This window comes from Saccopteryx leptura, chromosome 5, assembly GCF_036850995.1.
Source record: "Saccopteryx leptura isolate mSacLep1 chromosome 5, mSacLep1_pri_phased_curated, whole genome shotgun sequence".
Taxonomy (NCBI): domain Eukaryota; kingdom Metazoa; phylum Chordata; class Mammalia; order Chiroptera; family Emballonuridae; genus Saccopteryx; species Saccopteryx leptura.
Genome location: NC_089507.1, coordinates 105,124,331 through 105,147,802, shown reverse-complemented (window position 1 = coordinate 105,147,802; position 23,472 = coordinate 105,124,331). Strand labels below are relative to the sequence as shown.

Genomic DNA, 23,472 nt, shown 5'->3' with positions numbered 1-23,472 from the left:
AGTGCAGGACTTATTAAGTCTGTGCAAAGGGACTTCCTTTGCTCCTAGAGATGAATTTATGGTTCAGCTGCAGTTCCCTGCTTTATCACTTATCTGAAAAAAAAAAAAAAAAACAAAAAAAACCCAACAAACTTAGCAGTTGTGCAAACAAAGATGTTAACAACTAAGCAGTTAGTTCCCTTACCCGGGGACAGGTCTGTTTCCCTACTCCTATCTCAATAGGAAGTGATACACAGTCTTTTTCTTTTTGTATGAATAGTTGTGCATTTTGTTAATGATATATTAATGGTTGTGTAATACTGTACATGATACGTTCTTTCTAAAATCAAAAACATAATCAAAAGACACTAAACAGGAGTAGCCAGTTAAGTAAAAGAAGTTATGAAGCCAATGAAGAAATTCTTATGAGGTGGAGTGAAGTGAGGACTGAAATTTGGACATTTGCTTTAGCAATGGGAAGGCCTTGGCGACTGAAAGAAGCAGTGCAGTGGAGTGTATCAAGAGAGAGGGAGAAGGCCAGCAGGAGGCAGCACATCTGTGTAACCATTTTTTCCCAAGGAGTTTTACTATAGATAGGACCACAGAAGTGTAAATCAATAAGCTGTTATAGCATGCTGATAGCTTACTAGGACTTACTTAGTTGAGGGGAAGACAGTGATAACTGAAAGAGAATAGGTATATGCAGGAACAAATTTTTAAAAAGATGAAAAGAAATGGGTGGAATTCTTATACAGACAGAGAGGCACAAAAACAATTCATCTTTAGTGACAAAAGAAGGCAGAGTGGCCTGGCTCGGTAGCTCAGTTGGAGTGTTGTGCTGATAGCCAAGGTTGCAGGTTCAATCCCCGGTCAGGGCACATATAAGAATCAACCGATGGATGAATAAATAAGTGGAACAGCAAGTTAATGTTTCTCTCTCTTCCTCTCTCTCTTTCTAAAATTAATTTTTTTTAAAAAAGGAGACAAGCCCTGGCCGGTTGGCTCAGCGGTAGAGCATCGGCCTAGCGTGTGGAGGACCCAGGTTCGATTCCCGGCCAGGGCACACAGGAGAAGCGCCCATTTGCTTCTCCACCCCTCCACCGCGCTTTCCTCTCTGTCTCTCTCTTCCCCTCCCGCAGCCAAGGCTCCATTGGAGCAAAGATGGCCCGGGCGCTGGGGATGGCTCTGTGGCCTCTGCCCCAGGCGCTAGAGTGGCTCTAGTCGCAACATGGCGACGCCCAGGATGGGCAGAGCATCGCCCCCTGGTGGGCAGAGCGTCGCCCCATGGTGGGCGTGCCGGGTGGATCCCGGTCGGGCGCATGCGGGAGTCTGTCTGACTGTCTCTACCTGTTTCCAGCTTCAGAAAAATGCAAAAAAAAAAAAAAAAAAAAAAAAAAAGGAGACAAAGTAAGGGGAAAACTGAGAGTAAATAAGTTGGTGGGTGTGTTGCCAGAATGAAGAAATTTTTTTCATTTCTTACATTTTCTCAGTGAAATAAGAAGCAAGATTATTAGCTGAGAATGAAGAAGTAGAAAAGGTTGGGAAAAAGGGAATATGTAAATAAGTACTAACAGCATAATGGCAGAATAAATTTAGTAGTGAAGTATAGAATCACCAGGCACAGCACAGGGACCACATGAATTATAAATCTGAATGTGTTTGTGGAATGAATACATTTTTGCCTCTGCTCACCCTGTAATATGGTCCTCCCTAATGAGGGTGCAGTTTAAGATCTCCTAGAGGAAATTTCATCTTGGGTGTTAAGCTTCCATAAGGATACATTGCAGACACAGGTTTGAATTTTGAATTGTCTATTTTGTATAACATTGGGAATAGTGATTTTTTTAAATCACAAAATGAACCATTTTGATAGATGATGATGATTGAGACCCTTTTTACTACAACATACTCTCTGGCAACAGAGGTGAGATCCCAGGAAAATGCAAGCATGTAATAGGGGTTATAGTATAAATACATTTTCAAGTAGGAGGCAAGTTTATACAACCTTCATCCTGAAACCCAATCATATCCTGTATTTAAAAGCACTGCTTTGAGGTCATATTGAAGAGATTTATGTCATTTAGTCTGCTTCCTGAGGTTCTCACGATGAGGGTTTTTCATTACTTCTTGAAGTAAATAAATTATTGGGCACTAAACAGAAACACGCTGTCCTCCTGACAGGCAGAAGGTGACATATAAGCCATACTGAGATTTCTCATTTCCCCAGATATATCTGTAACAAGACATTTGATCCCAGGTCATTATTCCAAGTGTGAGTAAAACCTAAAGATGAGAAATGGTATAAAAATTCAAGCGACTGAAAGAAAATCACTATGATGATGCTGGCAAGGTCAAGGTGGTATAGACCTGGTTTTAAGAATGTTTGTGTTTTAGAAAGAACTCTGGCTTCAGAACAGAGAGTGCATTTGAAGGTGACAAGCCTGCAGAAAGGGAAACCAGTGAGAGGCCACTGTACAAACCGAGCCTTTAAGAAACGGTGGTCACAATCAGGGAAATGACAACATGGATGGATGGAAGTAGATGGACTTGGGAGAGCTTTACAAGGGAGAACCAACAGAATTGATTTCTGAATAGAATTTGGGAGAGCAGGATTGGGGATTGTCAAGGATGCATTACAAGCTACTGGCTTCATTAATGGGACTGTCACAGAAGAAGGGCTCATGCTCAGGACTAAAAGAGGGTGGGGTACTTTGTGTATCAGGGAAAGCTTTTCAGAGAGGGTATCATTCAAGGTCAAAGCTGAGAGTGATATATGTGCGCATCCGTGTGTGAGTATGTATGTCATTTATGTGTGTCTAAGCATGACTCAGGGGTGGGTGAGGTAAGAGGGAAAACTGTCCTAGCCAGTGTAGATGAGGTGGAGTGATTTGTAGCAGATGAGGTCTAAGTTACTGTCTCAATGTATACAATCCAACTGTAACCAGTTTAGCTTTTCAGATTTTTTTGTGTCATACTAGGGGAGTTCTTGTTTTGTTTTTAATCTGATCTGGCACAGATGACATGTCATTTCCCTTTGGAAGATGATCTTTATCATTTATTAAACTTTGCTTTTCTAGCTGCATCATATAAACTAGCAGAACACGCACCCAACAAAAATTGTTGCATCTTACCAATGAAAATCCATATGTATTTTCAAAACAAACCTGACATACAACCTGAGTCAACTTACATAAGAAAAACACTTAGAATGCTATTTATTATATGATGTAAAAAACTCATTCATATTTATTACTAAGCAAAAGTGTGAATAACACTGGCTAACACTACTGATTATTAAAAGAAGAAAGTTGAAAGAAATTTTATATTCTCATTTAGATGAGGAAAACTATACAATAGGAAGATTGTAATACATTATTAACTACTGCTACCCCAAACCCATATTTATGAACATTATTATTATTAGAGATCTAAAATAATATATTCAACTCATTTAGCTTTATCAGTTATTTGGTTATATATAAAACCAAACATTTAGAAAGTCATATTTTAAATTTTAAATAGTGGTATTTTAAATTTAAAATAAAAGTGTCATGATTTTCAGAAAAGAAAAGAAATGCCTGGAGGTCGGGTATGAGGTCTGGGACCTAAGTTGTGGAGAGCAGGGTGTTTAGATTTGATTTATTAGGTAAAGACAGGAAAATTAGTATGTGCCTTTCTGTGTATATATGTGTGCATGCATACACACATTTGCATATGGTATATATGGAATATATGTAATAAATAAATCTGTTTTATATAAAATGTTCATTTATGGGAGTAACACACTTCTGTCCATTGATGGATGAATGGGTACACACACACACACACACACACTGGAATACTATACAGCCATTAAGAAAGAGGAATCCTGCCATTTGCAACAACATGGGTGAACCTTAAGGACATTATGCTAAGTGAAATAACTAAGACAGGGAAAGCCAAATCCTGTATGATTTCTCTTATATGTGGGAAAAAAAACTTCAAAGAAAAAGATCAGATTTGTGTTTACTAGAGGCAGGAGCTGAGGGTGGGTAGTGGAGGAGTTGGATGAAGGTGGGTAAAAGGTACAAAGTTCCATTATAAGATGAATAAGTACGAGGGATGTACTGTGCAGCATGATGGCTACAGTTAACACTGCTGAAGTTGTTGAGAGAATAGATCTTAAGAGGTTTTGTCATCGGAAAAATATTTTTCTCTTTTAGATATTGATATCAGATAACACTGGGGAACAATTTTTTTTATTTTCTGTTGCATGAGGTTTTAGAACTGTTTCTATATATTTCTGCATCGCTGATTCCAAATCTGAAATCCGTTTCTTGGAGCATGCTCCAGTTTTTATGCAATTTTTATTTCTTTTTGTTACAGTTAATGGCATGCATTGGTTTTTAAATTGGAGTTAAAGGGCAACAACTCTTGGATTGAACATAACCACAAGGCAATTAATGTTTTACAAACATCACTTTTACATAATTGTAGTTGATTTTAAATGTAAAAATTATTATCTGATAAAAACACCCTCTTATTTTGTTTTAAGATTGAATCATGGCTTTTCGAGTAGGCATAAATGTAAGAATAGTCCTGACACCTTTTGTTCTATATGTGGCTGTTACACACTTCAGCGTCAAAGGTACAATATTTCATCATTTGTGACATGGGCATATATTGCCTATTTTCAATTTCCCCTTGATGATCAAGACAAGAATTGGGCTTCTCATATTATGTGTCATAATTGTGAGAGAACGCTTTGTGACTAGACAGAAGGAAAATGCAAAGGAATGCCTTTTGGTATTTCCACGGTTTGGCGTGAACCCAAGGACCACAGCAGTGACTGTTATATCTGGCTGATCCATACAAAGGGCCTCGGCAAGAAAAAATGGCATATGATTGTATATCCTAATATTCCTTCAGCAATACGACCTATCCCACACTCTGAGACACTCCTGGTCCCAGTTTTCAATGGTTTTATTTCTTCTAAGGATGAAGAAAGTGAACATGGTGATCAAGTATATTTTGATAAGATGCATGAGGAAATGGTTGTAGAATCTGAGGGGTCTTCTTCTGATGCCAAGCAGTCATTAACCCCTCAGCAGTTTAGCCAACACGAATTGAATGACTTAGTAAGATATTTGGGCCTATCAAAGAAAGCAGCTGAGTTATTAGGCTCCAGGTTTCAAGAAAAGAATGTACTTCACCAGTTAGCTAAAGTATCCCATTTCAGGAAGTGTGAACAAATTTTTGTGGACTTTTTTTTTCTAAAGACAAACACTTTGTTTACTGTCATGATATCAGTAGTCTTCTCAGCCAGCTAGGTGTTACCACTTACAGTCCAACAGAATGGTAGCTATTTCTTGACAGCTCTAAACGGAGTCTGAAATATGTTCTTTTACACAACGATAATGTTTATGCAGTGGTTCCAATTGGTTATTGAACTCATCTGAGAGAAGATTATAATGACATAAAAATTGTCCTCGACTTTCTGAAGTATGAGGAGCATAACTGGGTCATTTGTGTGGATCTTAAAGTGGTAAATTTCCTGCTAGGACAACAGAGAGTTTTCACAAAGTATCCTTCCTTTCTGTGTTTGTGGGGCAACCAAGCTCGGGAGAAACACTGGACACAGAAAGAGTGGCCGAAGCGTGAAGCTCTGGAAGTAGGGATGCAAAATATTGTGAATGGACCTGTAGTTAATCGAGACAGGATCATTTCTCCCAATTTCATCAAACTTGGCTAATGAAACAGTTTGTTCAGGCTTTGAATAGAGAAAGCGAATGCTTTCAACATATTATTTCTGCTTTTCCTGCCTTGTCTTTCGAGAAGATGAGAAAAGCAGGGGTATTCAATGGACCTCAAATTCGAATCCTCATATGTGATGAAGAATTTTCCAGAAAGATGAATAAGGAGGAGAAAGCAGCATGGCAGTCTTTTGTGGCAGTTACAAAGAACTTCCTTGGCAACAAAAAAGCAGAAAACTATGAACTTCTGGTTCAAAGGATGCTGTTGGCTTTCCACGACATTGGATGTAACATGAGCGTTAAGATTCACTAACTGAATAGTCACCTTGATAAGTTTCCCAAAAATCTTGGAGCTGTTAGTGATGATCAGACTACTGCTGGAGCATCAAACGAGATTGTCCTCAACAAGTACACAAACTCAAGAGCTACAAATGCAAATTTTTGCCTGAATAGAATTTAAATAAGTTTTGCACAAATTTTATGATTAAAATAAGTATTTTAATATATTCTATTTCAAAATTGTAGACAAAACCTGATGCAATCATATCTTTTAGTATATTAGTGTATTAACTGCATTATATAAATTATTATGTTTTCACAAAGATGATGCCCTAGAAGACATTCTACTTCATTATGTTAAACTAAATGTTGAAAATTTTTCAATAAGATGAAAACCTAAAATCTTGAACTGCAAAAAAAACTATAGCTTACAGAGAAAAACTAATGTCAAATTTGAGATCAGCACATTCGAATTAGGTAAGAACAAGTGTTTTGTGGATGCAACAAAAATTTTGTTCCCCAGTGTAATTAATGTTAACTAAACTTATTGTGCCAATCATTTTATGATATATATGTAAGTCAAATCATTATACTGTAAATCTTAAACTTACACATGCTGTATGTCAATTATATCTCAATAAAACTGAAAAAAGTGACACATTTCTTGAATATTGCATGGAAAATGAATTAGTGTGGTATTTCCTTAAATATTTGAAAATTCACAGTAAGATGATCAAGAGTATCAAGGCTGGCAGTGTTATTTAATGGTTTTTGGAAGTGGTTTTAAATATCAGGAGTCTTACATTCAGAATTTTAATTTTCTGGGACACAAACATCTCAGCTTCTTTTCTTGGACTTGTTTCTTATAGACAAGGAGTGTTCTGGCCGCAGCTATTTTATTTTGAATTTTACATGCCAGTATTCCCTGTTCTCAGATACAGAGTTTCAATTTAAGTGAAACTTTTACAGCATACATTGAACACAGGAAAGATTATAAGGAAAAGCTTAAAGATTGATTTTTCCCTTTTTGTCTGATTAAAAATGTCTGGACAGCCCCTGCCATGGCTTTGGGGAAACCCCCAAAAAGAGATACTTGGTATGGTGACTGAAGGTTATAGGGAAACTTACTGTTTTCCAGCACGAGGTTGAGGACTTTATAATTTTCAAACATCGTCCCACCTGGCAAAATGTGTGGTCACACTTGTATCCATTTCAGCTTTTCTCTTCTCTCCCATGGTGATCTATCTTGCAATTCCTCCCATTTCACTACACTAAAAGATTAGGAAAAAATCTGCTTGCTGCCCATGTGTCCTCCACTTTCTACATTTCCTCACTTTTGCCCCGAAATAAATATTCCCATGAAAAAAGAACCGAAAGTTAGTAGGCTTGCCACACACTGGAATTTGTGCCCCGATTTCCCAGAGACCAAAGTTGCCAATTTTAGAGAAGTGCCTTCAGAGCCCAGAAATACAGACTATGATAAATTTTATTGCTACCATCTATCTCCATTTCTCACGTTGGCCTACAACTCTTTTGATTTTATCATAGGTTTTCTCTTCTCACATCATAGATGTGATAATGCTCCCTGTGAAAGTTCAAGCAATACAGAAACCTATGAAAAGGAAATTTAAAAAGCCACTGAAGCATGGACACTCCCTGCATTCAAGAGAAATGTCATTAGTGCCTAGACATATACACACACAGCTACACATAGAACATTTGATTTTTAAAGAAAAGTTTGATCATACTGAACAGTGTCCTAGACAAGCCTCTGAATGAATAGTTAGGAGCTTGGTCATTCACTCAGAAAAGGCTTATGGAGGGCCCGCTGTGTGCGAGGCACTGTTCTAGACATGGGAAATGCAGAGGTGGGGCCCAGAGCGTCTCTGGGTTGTGCACATTCTGAAGGGGAGAGACGGTGAATAAGCATGCAGACCTTCTAGATAGGGCAATAGCCATGAGAAAAAGTATATGCTGTGCTGCACAACTGAAACTAACCTAAGAAAAAGTGATGAATGAGAAAAGAAAGATTTATTGAAAAATTTTATGTGACGCCAGTGTTGTATAATAAAGCATTTGGCTGAAATTAAAAAAAACAACAAAACAATAATGGGAGACTGGATGCCAAGGGCAAGGGAGGTGTCTCAGAGGAAGTGGCACTCGAGCTGAAGCCCTGAGTAATGAGAAGGAGGCAGCCATGCCAGAAACCGTGGGAAGAGGAGTTCAAGCAGTAAGAGGAATAAATTCAATGAGGAGACAGAAAAGCTGGGCGTGTCCCAGAAAGTCAGTATTCCTGAAGCTTAATGAGCATGGGAGAACGGGAGGAGATGAGGTTGGAGGCAGGCAAAAGCCAGATCATGTCAGGTCTCTTCAGCTGTGTCCGGAGGTTTTATTGCAGAGGTAGAATTACAACTCTCTGAGAAAAAGAAAAAAGATAGTTTAAAAAGTGGTGTTGGGACAATTGACCTTTCATGACCTTCTGTGCCACATCATATACAAACAGGAAATTCCCAATGACTGGCAATCCCCATAAACAGAATAAAAAGATACGTAAAAATTGAGAGAAGATATTTGCAACAGGTATGTGGGAAAAAGAATCAATACAATGTGTCGAATTCTTACTAATTGGTAAAGCTAGTAACCAAACAAGCAAATGAACAAAGGATATGAACTAGCAATTCACAGAAGAAAAAAATAATGTATGGTCCATAAACATAAAAAGGCAATCAACTTTACTAATAATCAAGGAAATGCAAATAAAAACACACCAAATTGAGGTACCATTTCATAGTCATCTGGACTGGCAAAAATTTAAGTCCTACAGTAATTGGAAAATGGCCTCTCTCTCTTCCTACTACTGTATGTAGAAACTGTAGCTCCTTTGGAGATCAGTTGGTACAGATGATAAAATTAGCATGATAATTCTACATGGCCCAGCAATGTCATTTTTAGTCTGAGGCCAGAAAGAAACTCTTGTGCTAATGCAGATGGAGATGGATATAAGGATGCTTAGGATGCATGTTTGTTTTAGCGGAAAAACTGAAAAAACCTAAATGTTCACATATAAATGAGTGAATAAGTAAAATGTAAATGGCTATTCAATGAGATACAACTACACCAGAGTTAAAAAGATTGAGCTACAATGACCGATCTATCTATCTATCTATCTATCTATCTATCTATCTATCTATCTATCTATCTATCTATCTATCGAAACATGGATCTCTTTCAGGAAACATAATATTAAATGTCAAACACAGGTACAGACTGCTACAAAGAGATACCATAACACCATTTTTTAAGTTTAAAAAAACACACAAAAGAATACTCAATAATAGCCAATTGTTGGCAGACTACAACTAAATCTGACGCAACACCTGTTTTGGCATGGCTTATGAGCAAAGCGTGGTTTTTACATTTTTAAATGGTTGGTAAACATTATTTAATGAGTAATAGTTAATGACACATGAAAATTGTATGAAACTCAAATTTCTGTGTTTGTAAATAAAAGTTGGAATATAGCCAAGCCTATTACTCTACATTTTATTTATGCACTCCTTTTGTTAAAAGGGCATAAATAGGGAGAACTGACAAATACCACAGAGACTGCAAAGCCTAAGACATTTATTACCATCCCTTGCAGAAGAACTTCTTTACTGTTCATGGACATTATTTTTTAAATGGCCAGAAGTACACACATCTATCTAATTCATAATGGTGGCTATGAGAGGAGGAGATGAGGGAACTGAAACTGAGGGTCTATAAGGTTTGTAAATGTGAAGAAACTTAAAAATTGTCAATTCTACCTGGTGGGAAAATAAATGTTTGTTATATTTAGTCCTTGTACTCTTCCATACTTTTTTAAAGCCTTGGAAAATGTAAAAAGAAGAATATATTTTGTAGACATTATTCTGTATCAATGTATACAAAATACCATATATGTCCCAACATTTGTATAGTAGTCTATTTTATAGATGGCAAAATTTCTCTTGGAATTTCCTATTGATGAACATTGGTCCAGTTTTGCTATCACAAATAATACCAGGAATATCTTTGTACTGCACCTTAAGACATTGTGTAATTGTTGCCAGTGAAAAAAATCTTAGAAGTTGAATTGCTTGGTCAAATAAAAAAAGGTAACATTAAAATTTTTATATATATGTTCCAAATGGCCCTTCCAAAATACTGCATCAAGTTATTATCTTGAAAACAGAATAAACAATATTATTTTTGCCAAACTGGTAAGTGACAAATGTCAATTATTGTTTTATTATTTTTTAATTCTTTTAAAATTTTATTCTGAATATAAATTTAATGGGGTGACATTCATCAGTAAGAGTACAGGTTCCTGTTCCACCTATGTGTGAAGTAATATAGTTCTTAGTTTTTTCTGATTTACTTATTTCACTTAGTATAATATTCTCAAGGTCCATCCATGTTGTCATAAATGGCAATATGTTATCATTTCTTATGGCTGAGTAGTATTCCATTGTATATATGTACCACATCTTTATCCAATCCTCTATCGAGGGACACTTTGGTTGTTTCCATGTCTTGGTCACTGTGTATCATGCTACAATGAACATGGGAGTGCATGTGTCTTTGTGTACCAATGTTTTCGAGTTTTGGGGTAGATACCTAGTAAAGGATTTGCTAGGTCATATGGTAGCATCTTTTCTTCATCTTTTGATAGGATCATATAATTTTTGTTCTTTGTCTTGTTGGTGTGGTAATTCTATTTTTTGAGGAACCACCATGTAGTCTTACATAATGACTGTACCAGTTTGCATTCCTCCCAGCAGTGAATGAGGGTTCCTTTTTCTTCACAGCCTCTCCAACACTTATTACTTGTATTGTTGGTAACAGCCAGTCTAACAGGTATGAGGTGTATCTCATTATAGTTTTGATTTGCATTTCTCTAATGGCTAGCAGAGATAAGCATCTTTTCATAATCTGTTGGCCATCTGTATATTTTCTTGAGAGAAATATCTGTTCATGTCCTTATTTATTTATTTATTTATTTATTTATTTATTTGTATTTTTCCAAAGTTAGAAGCTGGAAGGTAATCACAGACTCCTACATGTGCCTGACTGGGATCCACCTGGCATGCCCACCAGGGGGCAATGGTCTGCCCATCTGAGGCATTGTTCCGCTGCAATCAGAGCCATTCTACGGCCTGAGGCAGATGCCATGGAGCCAACTTCAGCACCCTGGCCAACTTTGCTCTAATGAAGCCTTGGCTGTGGAAGGGGAAGAGAGAGATAGTGAAGAAGGAGAGGGGGAAGGGTGGTGAAGAAGATGGGCTCTTCTCCTGTGTGCCCTAACCGGGAATTGAATTTGGGACTTCCACACGCCAGGCCAATGCTCTACCGCTGAGCCAACCGGCCAGGGCCTTCTTCCCATTTTTTAAATGGATTGTTTGCTTGTTTGTTGATGAGCTTTCTGAATTTTTTATGCATTTTGGATATTAACCCCTTATTAGAGCTATTGTTTGTGAATATCATCTCCTATTTTGGTTGGCTGCCTTTTGTTTTCAAAATTTTTATTTATTTATTCATATAAATAATGAGAGAGAGTGAGAGCGAGACAGAGAGAGAGAGAGCAAGAGAGAGAGAGAGAGACACTGAGAGAGAAAATGAAAGGAGGAAGAAGCAGGAAGCATCAACTCCCATATGTTCCTTGACCAGATAAGTACAGGGTTTTGAACTGGCAACCTCAGTGTTCCAGGTTGATGCTTTATCCACTGCACCACCACAGGTCAGGCTGCCTTTTTGTTTTGATGTCAGTTTCTTTTGCTGTGCAGAAGCTTTTTAGTTTGATATAGTCTCGTTCATTTATTTTTGCCTTTACTTCCCTTGCCTTTGGGGTCAAATTCATAAAATGTTCTCTACGGTGAAGGTCCATAAGTTCAGTATCTATGTTTTCTTCTTTGTAATTTATTGTTTCAGATCTTATATTTAGATATTTGATTCATTTTGAATTAATTTTTGTGCAGGGAGACAAACTGTAGTCAAGTTTCATTCTTTTGCATGTAGCTTTTCAATTTTCTCAGCATCATTTATTGAAGAGGCTTTATTTCCTCCACTGTTTTTTACTCCTTTGTTAAAGATTATTTGTCCATCTATATGTTGTTTTATTTCTGGGCTCTTGATTCTGTTTCATTGGCCTTTATGTCTGTTTTTCTGCCGATACCATGCTGTTTCAATTATTGGGGCTGTATAGTATAATTTGGAGTCAGGTAGTATGATATCTCGGTTCCATTCATTTTTTTTTTTCCTTTTCAGGATTGCTTTGGCTATTCAGCATCTTTTATGGTTCCATACAAATCTGGTGGCATTTTTTGGTTGTTGTATTTCTTTTAAAAATGACATTGGAATTTTATTGGGCACTGGAATTTTAAATGTGTATATTGCTTTGGGTAATATGGCCATTTTAACTATGCTGACTCTTCCAATCCATGGCTATGAAATATTTTTCCATTTTAATTGTGTCGTTTTCAATTTTTTTTTACTAATGCTTTGTAGTTTTCAGTGTATAGGTCCTTCACATACTTTATTAAGTTTATTCCTAGGTATCTTATTTTTTGTTGCAATTGTAAAAGGAATTGTTTTTTTTTTCCAATTCATTTTCTGAAGTTTCACTGTTCACATATAAGAAAGCTGTAGATTTTTGTATATTGATTTTATATTCTGAGACTTTACTCTATTGGTTTCTTGTTTCTAATAGTTTTTTGGTGGAGTCTTTGGGGTTTTCTATAAACAGTATCATGTCACCTGCAAAAATGTGATATATTTACTTCTTCTTTCCCAATATGAATGTCTTTATTTCTTTCTCTTGCCTGATTGCTCTAAGACTTCCAGTACTATGTTGAATAAGAGTGAAGAGAGTGAGCAGCCTTCCATGATTTTGGAAGAAAAGATTTCAGTTTTTCACCATTTGGTATAATATAGTTTGTCATATATGGCCTTTATTATGGTTTGTCATATATGGCCTTTATTATGTTGAGGTACATTTCTTCCATACTCATTTTATTGAATGTTTTTAACATAAATGGATGTATCTTATCAAATACCTTTTCTTCATCTTTTGATAGGATCATATAATTTTTGCTCTTTGTCTTGTTGGTGTGGTATATTACATTTACCGATTTGCTTATGCTGAACAATCCTTGTAGTTTTGTTCTTTGCATCCAGTAGAATAACCCCTAGAGTATCTCCTATAGTGTGGGTATTCTTGTGATAAACTTCCTCAGCTTCTGTATGTGTGGAAAAGTTTTATTTCTCCTCCTTATCTGAAGGATAACTTTGATAGATAGAGTATTCTTGGCTGGTAATTCCTCTCTTTCAGTACTTTGAATGTTTGAGTCAACTTTCTTCTGGCTTATAGAGTTTCTGCTGAGAAGTCTGATGAAAATCTTATAGGTTTCTCTTTATAATATTAAATTCTTCTTTTTCCTTAACTACCTTGAGGATTTTTTCTTTGTCATTGATTTTTGACATATTTATTACAATGTGCCTTGGAGAAAGCCTGTTCTGGTTGAAGTAACTAGGATTTCTGTTTACATTTTGTATTCAAGGATTTAACTCTTTTCATAGGCTTGAGAAGTTCTCATCAATTATTTGTTTGAATAGGCTCTCCATTCCCTTCTCCCTCTCTTCTTATTCTGAAATATCCATTATTCTTAGATTTCTCTTATGTATGGAGTCAAACAATTCTAATAGAGCTCAGTTTTTGAAATTCTTGAATCTCTCTCTTCTTCCCTCTGCACCATCTTTAGTTACCTGTCTTCAATGTCAGTAGTTCTCTTCTCTATCTGACCTGTTCTATTAGCTAAACTTGCTAGCTCATTTTTCAATTCATGTATTGAGTTCTTCATCTCTGTATTTTAAGTTTCAGTGTCCTTGGTGAGGTATTTGTTTTGTTTTCCTAGCTCATTAAGTTGCCTATCAGTGTTTTCTCATATCTCATTGAGTATTTTCAGAACTTCAATTTTGAATTTTTTATCATTTAACTCCATAGTGTCCATGTTATTGAGACTGTTTTCTGGAGATTTTTTATTTTATTTCTGAACTTTATCTCTTACTTGGGCAATCATGGTATTCCTTTTTATGCATTGAAGGTATTTGAGAGGGTTATTGTTAAAAAATCAAGCAATAAAGAACAAAAAATAAATAAATAAAAATTATAATTAAAAATTAAAGAGAAAATATATAACAAGAAAGAAAATAACTATAATAAAAAAAACAAACTACAACAAAACAAACTAAAAAAATAAAAAATTAGAAGAAAAAAATTCCAAGATGTTTTTCTATCCTTTTCTAGTAGGTGGCGCTATATTACAAGTTTTAGGTCTGTAGAATCCCAAGGTGAACTCTGCTGAGAGGCTGCTGTCACAAAGGTAGAGGCAGTGTTGCAGTTATGATGATATGTGGGACTTCTGAGGGCTTTACAGCTTTAGCAATGGCAATCTCAGGCATCAGGTGCTCTTTCCTATGTCCAAACAGAGCAGAACACCAGACACAGAGCACCTCTATTCTTCAGTTGTGGGGTATGTCTCTGCCATTTTCAGTACTCACAAGGGGAGAAAGGCAGTATTTGGGAGGCTGGGGGGCCATACTCTGTGTTTGTGTGTCTCCGTCTAAGTTCGGGCTGTGGCAGATTATGGGAACACTGGCTGTGACCCCATGCTTTGCCAATATGGTTCAGTACCACACCACATTCCCCCCAATCTCAATGCTTCTCCTGGCAGAAGAAGACCCAGTCACTTAAGGTCTCTCTCCTCTCCAGAGCCCCAGCAGATGAAGGCTGGACCAGTTCGGGACTTTCTCCTATCCTGAGCCAAAAGCAAATGCATCTTATCTTGCGCCCCCATTTTTTTACCCTTCCCACCTTTAGTCAATTGGGTGCATGGATCTTTTGGGCAAGCCTGTGAGCCCACTGGGGTTCCTTTGCTGAGTTATAGCTATTACATATGTTGAAATTTCAAGAGGAGAGATCAAGGGTATCTCTCATACTGCCATTACTCTAACGTCATTCCCTCCAATTATTGTTTGAATTCGAGGCTCATAATCTGTCCATGAGATTATAGGCTTTTGATTTCTGCTTCCCTGCAATGCCTGTTCAGGTTCATTGGTCCAGAAGACATTCGTTGCTAAATATAACCCACAATTTACACTTTTAATAAAGTTATACAGTTCCCCCTCATAACAGCAAAAATGTTGCCTCAAGAATCTCTTAAGGGAAAGTCATATCATTTTCTCTAGCAAAACAAAGCCAGATTTGGAACTGGCTTCTGTCTTTCCCTCCAGCAGTCCGCTTTTCTTAAGTTCTTTTGGGATCTCCTGTAAGTATATTTGAATTTGAGGTGTTGGCCTTCTTTTCACTGCTTTTTCGTAGTTTTGAAATCTCAAAGTCATTGTAGCGCTTTCTTTCTAGGCTTAATCAAAGCCATATTGACTATCTTCCGAGGTGTCACTAATTTCATTGCTGAGCACCACAAATCATTGATAATAGACATTATACTTGTATGTCTGCAAGGTCCTTTCCAATCCTTTGACTTAAATTGAGTTCATAGGTTTCTAATTATATGACTTCTCAGTTTGTATAGCACTTTTATATTCCTTTATCTTATGTGATCTTTATAACTCTGGTCACTTGTGAAAGAGGAAATGGGAAAGGTGTTTTTGGCCTAATTTTATAGAAGAAATAAAAACTCCAAAAGATTAAATGAATTGCCCAAGATTACCCCATTAATGGAGACAGGATTCTTCAACTCTGAGTTTTATAATCTTTTATAAGGTCCCGAGAGCAAATAGCAATATTTATTTATTTGTTAATTTATTTATTTAGCATTTTTCTCAAGTGAGAAGTGGGGAGGCAGAGAGACAGGGCCCTGCATGTGCCCAATCGGGATCCACCTGGCTTGCACACGAGGTGGCGATGCTCTGCCCACCTGGGGCGTTGCTCTGTTGCAGCCTAAGCCATTCTAGTACCTGAAGTGAAGGCCATGGATCTGTCCTCAGCGCCTGGGCCAATTTTGCTCCAGTGGAGCCTCGGCTGCGGAAGGGGAAGAGAGAGAGAGAAAGGAGAAGGGAAAGAGTAGAGAAGCAGATGGGCACTTCTCCTTTGTGCCCTGGCCAGGAATCAAACCCAGGACTTCCACATGCTAGGCTGACACTCTACCACTGAGCCAACCAGCCAGGGATAGCAATATTTATATTTTTAATTTTATGCTGTAATTTATAAGATCTTCTAATTCTTTGCCAATTGTGTATATTTTGGGTAAGAATTTCCAGAACTTGTTTGTTTTTTTAAAGACCAGAAACATCAAAGGCATACCAATTTTAAGAAGGAAATTTATGATTTTCTAACATGTCAAAATGTAAAATTTAGGTTAAGATCAAGTTTATATAATTTATTCTTTTTTCAAAGTCTGTAATTATATGTAAATTCAATACAACGTTAATTATGTGTATATTTTGGCCTCATTTGATAGAAGTTAAAAGTTCATTTTGTAGTGCATTTATTATAGAGTCAAGGGAAAAAGTAAAATGCATACTTCAGGTAACATATACCAATAAGGTATCCTAGTACAGATGTCTTTGGAACTTCATTAGCTGTTACTGATGAACCTTAAGTTAGAACCATGTAGTCGGAACCATGTGAGAAGTATGTTAACTGGGAATCAAGAGTGGGGAAAAAAGGTATCTGCTTTTTATTAAGACTTAAAGTGTGTTGTAATTGGGTTGAGTTTCTACCCAGACAGCCCTTTTAATGCTGACATGTGCATATATATCTGTGTTGAGGTGTTATTTTCTGTGGCAGCATGGACACACGTTACTCAGTTAAAAACCAAGACTATGGCAGTCCTTCATGCTGCTTCCTCAATTAGGGCGATTCCCATGTGTTTCACTATTGTACAAGAACTGAAATTCTTCAGAGCAGTTAAGTGTTTGGTCTCTTATCTGATATATTAATGTCAGAAGTAGAGATTTGAGACTGTCAGAGTACACATCAGATTTACAGAGCTTAGACTTAGTCCAAGAGAAACGCCCCAGCTTATAAAAATTTGTTTTCAAGTATTTTTAATAGATGAAATGATCATTATATATAAATTTTAATTGGCTGCCATGTTTTACAAGTTATTAATAATTGATGTACTTCTTGTCAGATAACAGAAAGATCAGAGTTAATGGAACCAAGGAACCCATAGAGTTTAAATCAAATCAATGGTTTGGAGCAACAGTGAAATCTCACAGAGGGAAAGTGGTGGTGAGTATGAATTTTGGGCTTGTTTGGGTTGCTCTGAATAAAGTAAAGACATTGAAATGCTTTAAAACTCATGTTTACAAAAATCCTTTCATGTAAGAACATGTCAGACTTCCAAAGATAAACTTATCAGCATTTTGAAACAAATTGAGTGCTTAAAATTAGACAATCTATTTTAGCATTTAAAGCCGTAGGAAACAAAGCTTGTTTTTCCAGATCAATGGATATTTTCAAGTATTTCTAAAACAACTAAAAGAGATAGAAAAATAAATGCGCTAGCTTAAAGAGTACATTTAAAGGACTGATTAAAATATAAATTGACCAAATAGGACTACTACTATGAGGATTAATTAAAAATTAATATACTGTGATGTCATTAATTCTTTTTAGGACTAAAAGAAAGTTTTACCTAAAAATATAACTACTGTCTGACCAGTGGTGACACAACGGATAGAGCATTGAAACCCCGAGGTCACCGGCTTGAGCACAGGGTCAGTGTGGGATCAGTAACATGACCCCATGGTTGCTGGTTTGAGCCCAAAGGTTGCTGACTTAAGGCCCAAGGTCGTTGGCTTGAGCAAGGGATTACTGGCTTGGCTGGAGTACCGCCTCTCCTTCCCCATCAAGACATGTATGAGAAGCAATCAATGAACAACTGAGTGATACAACTACAATTTGATGCTTCTCATCTCTATCCCTTCCTCTCTCACTAAGTGTGTGTGTATATATATATGTATATTACTAATTACATGGGTCTCTGAATACATTAATATTTTTTAAAGTAAAAAAGTCTCACTCCCAAATAGATATCTTTCAGCTTTAAAACAATATGACTTTATGATTCTATTCTCTTAGTATTTTGAGCAATGATACATTTCTAAGTTACTGGGAAATAAATGACTGTATTAAGCTAATCTGGAAAATTTTTGTTGGGGGAAATTTTTTTAATTGTCAACTTTAATTTCCTTACAACAATAAAGCAATAACTTTGGCTTTTAGCATTATTTTTAAAGCTGTCTGAATTGTGATTTAATAAGTATTTAAAGAAAAATGCCTTGCTTTATTTGGTGTGTGATTAACCACCCCCAAAAGATTTTGACATAAAACAGGTAATATATGAAATATGGATAGTCCCCTCTAGTTACAAACACAGCCTTTACAATATGCTCTCTGTAGAATTACTTTGCATTGATATAGTTTTCACATTCCAGAATTGGCCAAACATTTTTTTTTATCCTTTAATAGTGTATGGCCTATGTAAATTACTATTGAAAAGCTAATTCTATCTAATAAACTTATGGGGATTAATAATTGGGTTTTTTTTTAAAGTCTTAAAATTTATCTGTAACATAATTGTGCATTTATTCGCCACTTGTAGAGACTTCAGAGTCATTGAAAATAAAATCATATACCATGTTCATAATAAAAATGGTTAATTATGGGGCATGCTTACATTTTCAAGGAACATGCATAAGAAATAAGATAATATGGAATATATTCAAGTTAATATTTTTTCTTTGAGTACTGAAACTGAGCAGAATCAAGAGTTAAATTCTACTCTATGTGTTATAACTTCAAATTTCTGCAGACAGAAGTATCATTCTGAAGATTTAGGTATAATGTGTGCATATATTTATTAAGTTTGGATCAAAGCCTAAATACTTCAGTCACATCAGTCTGTTTCACATCAATGAGAAACTGAGCTTATATAAAAAAGTCAACATTTTAGAGCTGACAGAAGGCAAGCAAGTACTGGAAAGAATCTCCATGGCATTTCAGTGTCCTATGGTGACAGGGAAGGTGAGGCCAGCTAGCCTAAGACAGAGTCACAGGTGAATGAGTGCACTGCTCAAAACCCTCCCACTCTTCACCATTCTTACCTTACAGTAAATGTACTAAGCACATAACTTGTCAGCACTAAACAACTAAGGTGTTGCAACGAAAAACTAATGATTGATGCTTCTCATCTCTTTCCATTCCTTTCTGTCTATCCCTCATCTATCCCTCTCTCTGACTCTCTCTCTGTCTCTGAAAAACAAAACAAAACAAAAAAACAAAAATAAAAAAACAAAAAAAAACTTGTCAGCACTAAGAGGGCCCTAAGATAAGGGATCTTAGGTGAATCCTAGAATTTTTAGGTTTTGTCCACGACTTCATAGTACATACAGCAACAAATCCAAAAACAGAAATTATAGAAGCAACCCTACTCATTTGACAATATTAAGTTATTTTTACTTAAAGTAGTTATACCTTGGACTGAATACCAAGGACACATTTGAATCATGAAAGGAATTTAAAATCAGGACCTGCCTTCACTTTTCTGGCTTTGTTCTAAATATGATGTCATCAAATTAAGAGATAAGCCAGTGGTTCCACATGCTAGCAATCTGTAATTCTGTGTCCTTAGAAATGAGTGCTTGACTGATCAGGGAGAACACTTAGGAGTATTCAAGCTAGCAAAACACAAGTCAAAAAGGTGCCTATGTTTCCTTCACATTTATTTTCATGGCCTCTCTCATTTCTAGCAAAGGAAATGTTACTTAATTTACTTGAAAAGGATTTCATATGTCCTCTTTCACATTTTATATCCTTTCAGATACTGTGCTCTTGTTAGAATCTAAGCTTCTGAAGGAGCAACCAGAGCATTGCACACAAGAATCGTGTTTAATTTAATGTTGTTTAATTTTTGGTTCACCATGAGTAAAAACAAGTAAATAAAAAATAAAGCCAAGGACACTGTGGCAAGAGCTAAGTGTATCCAAAAAAAAGTCATTGTTTAAAAAGTCATAAGATGCACTTTCAGTGATAAATAAGGAAATCCACAAAACAGAGGTTTACAAACTCATCTTCATCTTTTAATTTGAGAGTATTTTTTAAAAAAACAACAATGAGACAAAGAAAAGCACCAGTTCTCATTTTAAGGCATCACACTGATGCATTCACTGTTTAAATGACCATTTGCTTTTATGTAGATCCAATTCTTTAAAAAGTATGAGTTCATTTCTTTGAGGAAATATTTACTTTTTCCAGATTATTTTTATTTAATTTAAAATTCTCTGGGGAAAAAAATCTCATTCCTTTGTATATGTATAATTTGCTACAATTCTGTGGTGCGTTAATGTTAGCAAATTGGCTTTGGAAGTTTAATAAACTATGACTACCGAGGTACTTCCTGGAGGCCAATTAATTTGCCCAATAATTAACGTAGACTTGTCACAAATTTAGGTATATTAATCAGGTAAGATAAAATTGGAGTAGGAGGAGCCTACACCAAAAAAATAAATATTTATTGTCTTTGCTGTTTCACAGGCTTGTGCACCCTTATATCACTGGAGGACTCTTAAATCCACACCAGAGAAGGACCCAGTTGGCACCTGCTATGTAGCAATTCAGAATTTCAGCGCGTATGCCGAGTACTCTCCCTGTCGGAACAGTAAGTTCTTTTCATTTCTTGAAACTGAAGTTAATTAAGCTCAAGGGCTTTTCTGCTGTGGATAGTGCAGGTAATGTCAGAATGCACTGGCAAGGAAAGAGACTGGGGTGAAGATCACTGACGATCTTATAGGACACCTTGCTATGACATGAGGCACAAGACATGGAATTCTGATGATCCCCTTTCGTGTTTTAAAAATAAAATGACTGGGTTATAGATATTTTGTAGCGAATTGATTGGTTTCTTATTTTAGGCCTTAAACTCTTAGTTGGTATTCAAAATCCATAAGGCAATCTAAGCAACGCTGACTGCCCACTTTACTTGTTAATCACAAGAGTGGTGTTAAAAACTGATAATAATACAAACGGAGCCACTTTAAAATGTAGCCAGAGCTACCATTCTGGAGGAACTGCCTCAAACCTTTGGAATTTTATAACAGGGCATAATATCCTTTGGACTGGGACTAAAGCAACATTGTGTCCTAAAGAACTGTTTGCAAAGATAACAAGAAAGCAGATATCATGACTACCTGACTGATGGCTACTGGACTGAGAATTAAAAGCATTGTTGAGAATTAGCGTCACTGTATTAGCTTTTCTATGCTGATAAAAATGCCTTACTTCTATTTATGTAATCGTTCCCCTTCCCTGTCTCATAATATCCCTGCCTTTGTCTCCTAATTGCACCTCTATTTGCGGTTTTGCTTGAATCAGTCATTCCCAAAAAGTTATTGTGTTTTTATCTTAAATAAATGTTGTTGCATCTTACTTTGAAAGACCTTGTATTTTTAGGTTAACATTCATGCTTGAACCTGGGGACACATTGCATGCAATTGGTCTGTTCAGCCTGTGCCCTCATTGGCTGTTGCTTTCTTCGGCAGCTGTGGACTCAGGTTATCTGCACGATATGATTTTCTCCTTTAGGTATTTAATCCTTGTTTTTCAAAAAAACTTTCTACATATAGAGTCTTTGTCTGATGTGGCAGTTATAGGACTCTTGCAGGGAAACATCCTTTAAAGCAGGGGTCTCAAACTCGCGGCCCGCCGAACAATTTTGTACTGATTTTTTTTTGTTTTCAACTGCAGTGAGAAAAGTGTTGCGTAACAGTTGCCTTTTGTAAACCTAGTGCGGCCCGCTGAACAGCTGCGATCTTGCTCTGCGGCCCACATGCTGAGTTGAGTTTGAGACCCCTGCTTTAAAGTGACTTTGTGAGTGCCATCTTTGGGCACTGCTGTTTAATCATTGCATCTTGGTGGCATACCTAAGGACATTGGGACATTATTAGTGATTGACTGATACATTCCATGTTCTCCTGCACTCTTCCATTTTTTCATGTATTATGTAGGTCATTGGAATTTATTAGGAAGCAACCAAAGGATTTTTATTCTTTTTTTGGTAATTCGCAAGATCACATTGAGAAAAATGGCATTAGAAAGATCACTCCAGTGAATTATGTCAGGGTATTGATTTATTAAGACTTAATCCCACATTAGCCTGACCAAGCGGTGGTGCAGTGCATAGAGCGTCAGACCGGAAAGTGGAATACCCAGGTTTGAAAACCTGAGGTCACCCGCTTGAGCGTAAGTTCATCTAGTTTGAGCAAAACTCACCAGCTTTAGCCCAAGGTCTCTCACGTGATCAAGGGGTTACTCGGCCTGCTGTAGCCCCACGATCAAGGCACAGATGAAAAAGCAATCAATGAACAACTAAAGTGCTGCAACAAAAAATTGATGCTTCTCATCTCTCTCCCTTCCTATCTGTCTGTTCCTGTCTATCCCTTTCTCTGACTCTGTCTCTGTCAAAAAAACAAACAAACAAAAAACCCCCACTCAATCCTACATTAGATTCCCAAAACTATAAGTAAAATTTGCCTATTTCAATAACTATTTTTAAAATTCAAGATTACTTTGGATAAGAGAATGAGCAAGTATCAGAAATAAATCAATGAAGACAAAGAATGGATCAGTGATGATAGAGGGTTATAAAAAGACTGCTGAGATTTAGAGATCTAAATGTTTGGGAGTGGAACAGCTCATTTTAATGGTTTTTGGTGAGGATTTTGGCACAAAGAAGATTGTGACTTCCTGTTATAATACTAAAATAAATTAGCCACTTCCTTACATGATGAAAAATGTCAGCTGAATGAAAGTCAGTGAAATTAGGAGTTTACTTAAAATGGTTTGGTGTTTCTTGTAGATAATAAGAATCAATTGTGTAATCATTCACCACATTTATTGAACCCATTGAGCATTAATTATTTTATGTTTAGGGTATAAAGCACAGAACAAGAGAAAACAAATCCCTGCCTTATAAAAACTTACATTTTAGTAGGGGAGACAGACAAAAACATATAAATAAATAATTTCATATTCCACAATTCCACTTCTGGTTATTTATCTAAAAGAAATAAAATCACTATCTTGAAAGGACACCTGTACCACCATGTTCACTGCAGCTTTATTTGCATTATTCAAGACATGGAAACAACCTCAGTGTTCATCAATAAATGAATAGATAAATAAAATGTGAAATATGTACACAATGGAATATTATTCAGACATAAAAAGAAGGAAATCCTGCCACTTGCAACAACATGGATGGGCCTGGAAGCCATTATGTAACTGAAATAAGTTAGACAGAGAATGACAAATCCTGTATGGTTTCATTTATACGTAGACTCTAAAACAATAAACAAACTTATAAATACAGAAAACAGACTGATGGTTGCCAATGGTGCTGGCAGTAGAGGGAACAAAATGGGTGAAGGTAGTGAAAAAGTA

General features: G+C 36.4%; 1 protein-coding gene across 1 annotated transcript in view; it reads left to right on the top strand.

Annotated features, from left to right (window-relative positions):
- The window catches only part of ITGA8 (integrin subunit alpha 8), a 248,220-nt gene that overhangs the window by 50,028 nt on the left and 174,720 nt on the right, over positions 1 to 23,472 (top strand). Inside the window, exons 3-4 of the mRNA XM_066385213.1 lie at positions 17,162 to 17,262; positions 20,569 to 20,692. Of these exons, the coding sequence (XP_066241310.1) occupies positions 17,162 to 17,262; positions 20,569 to 20,692 (225 nt within the window). The remainder of the gene's footprint in view (positions 1 to 17,161; positions 17,263 to 20,568; positions 20,693 to 23,472) is intronic.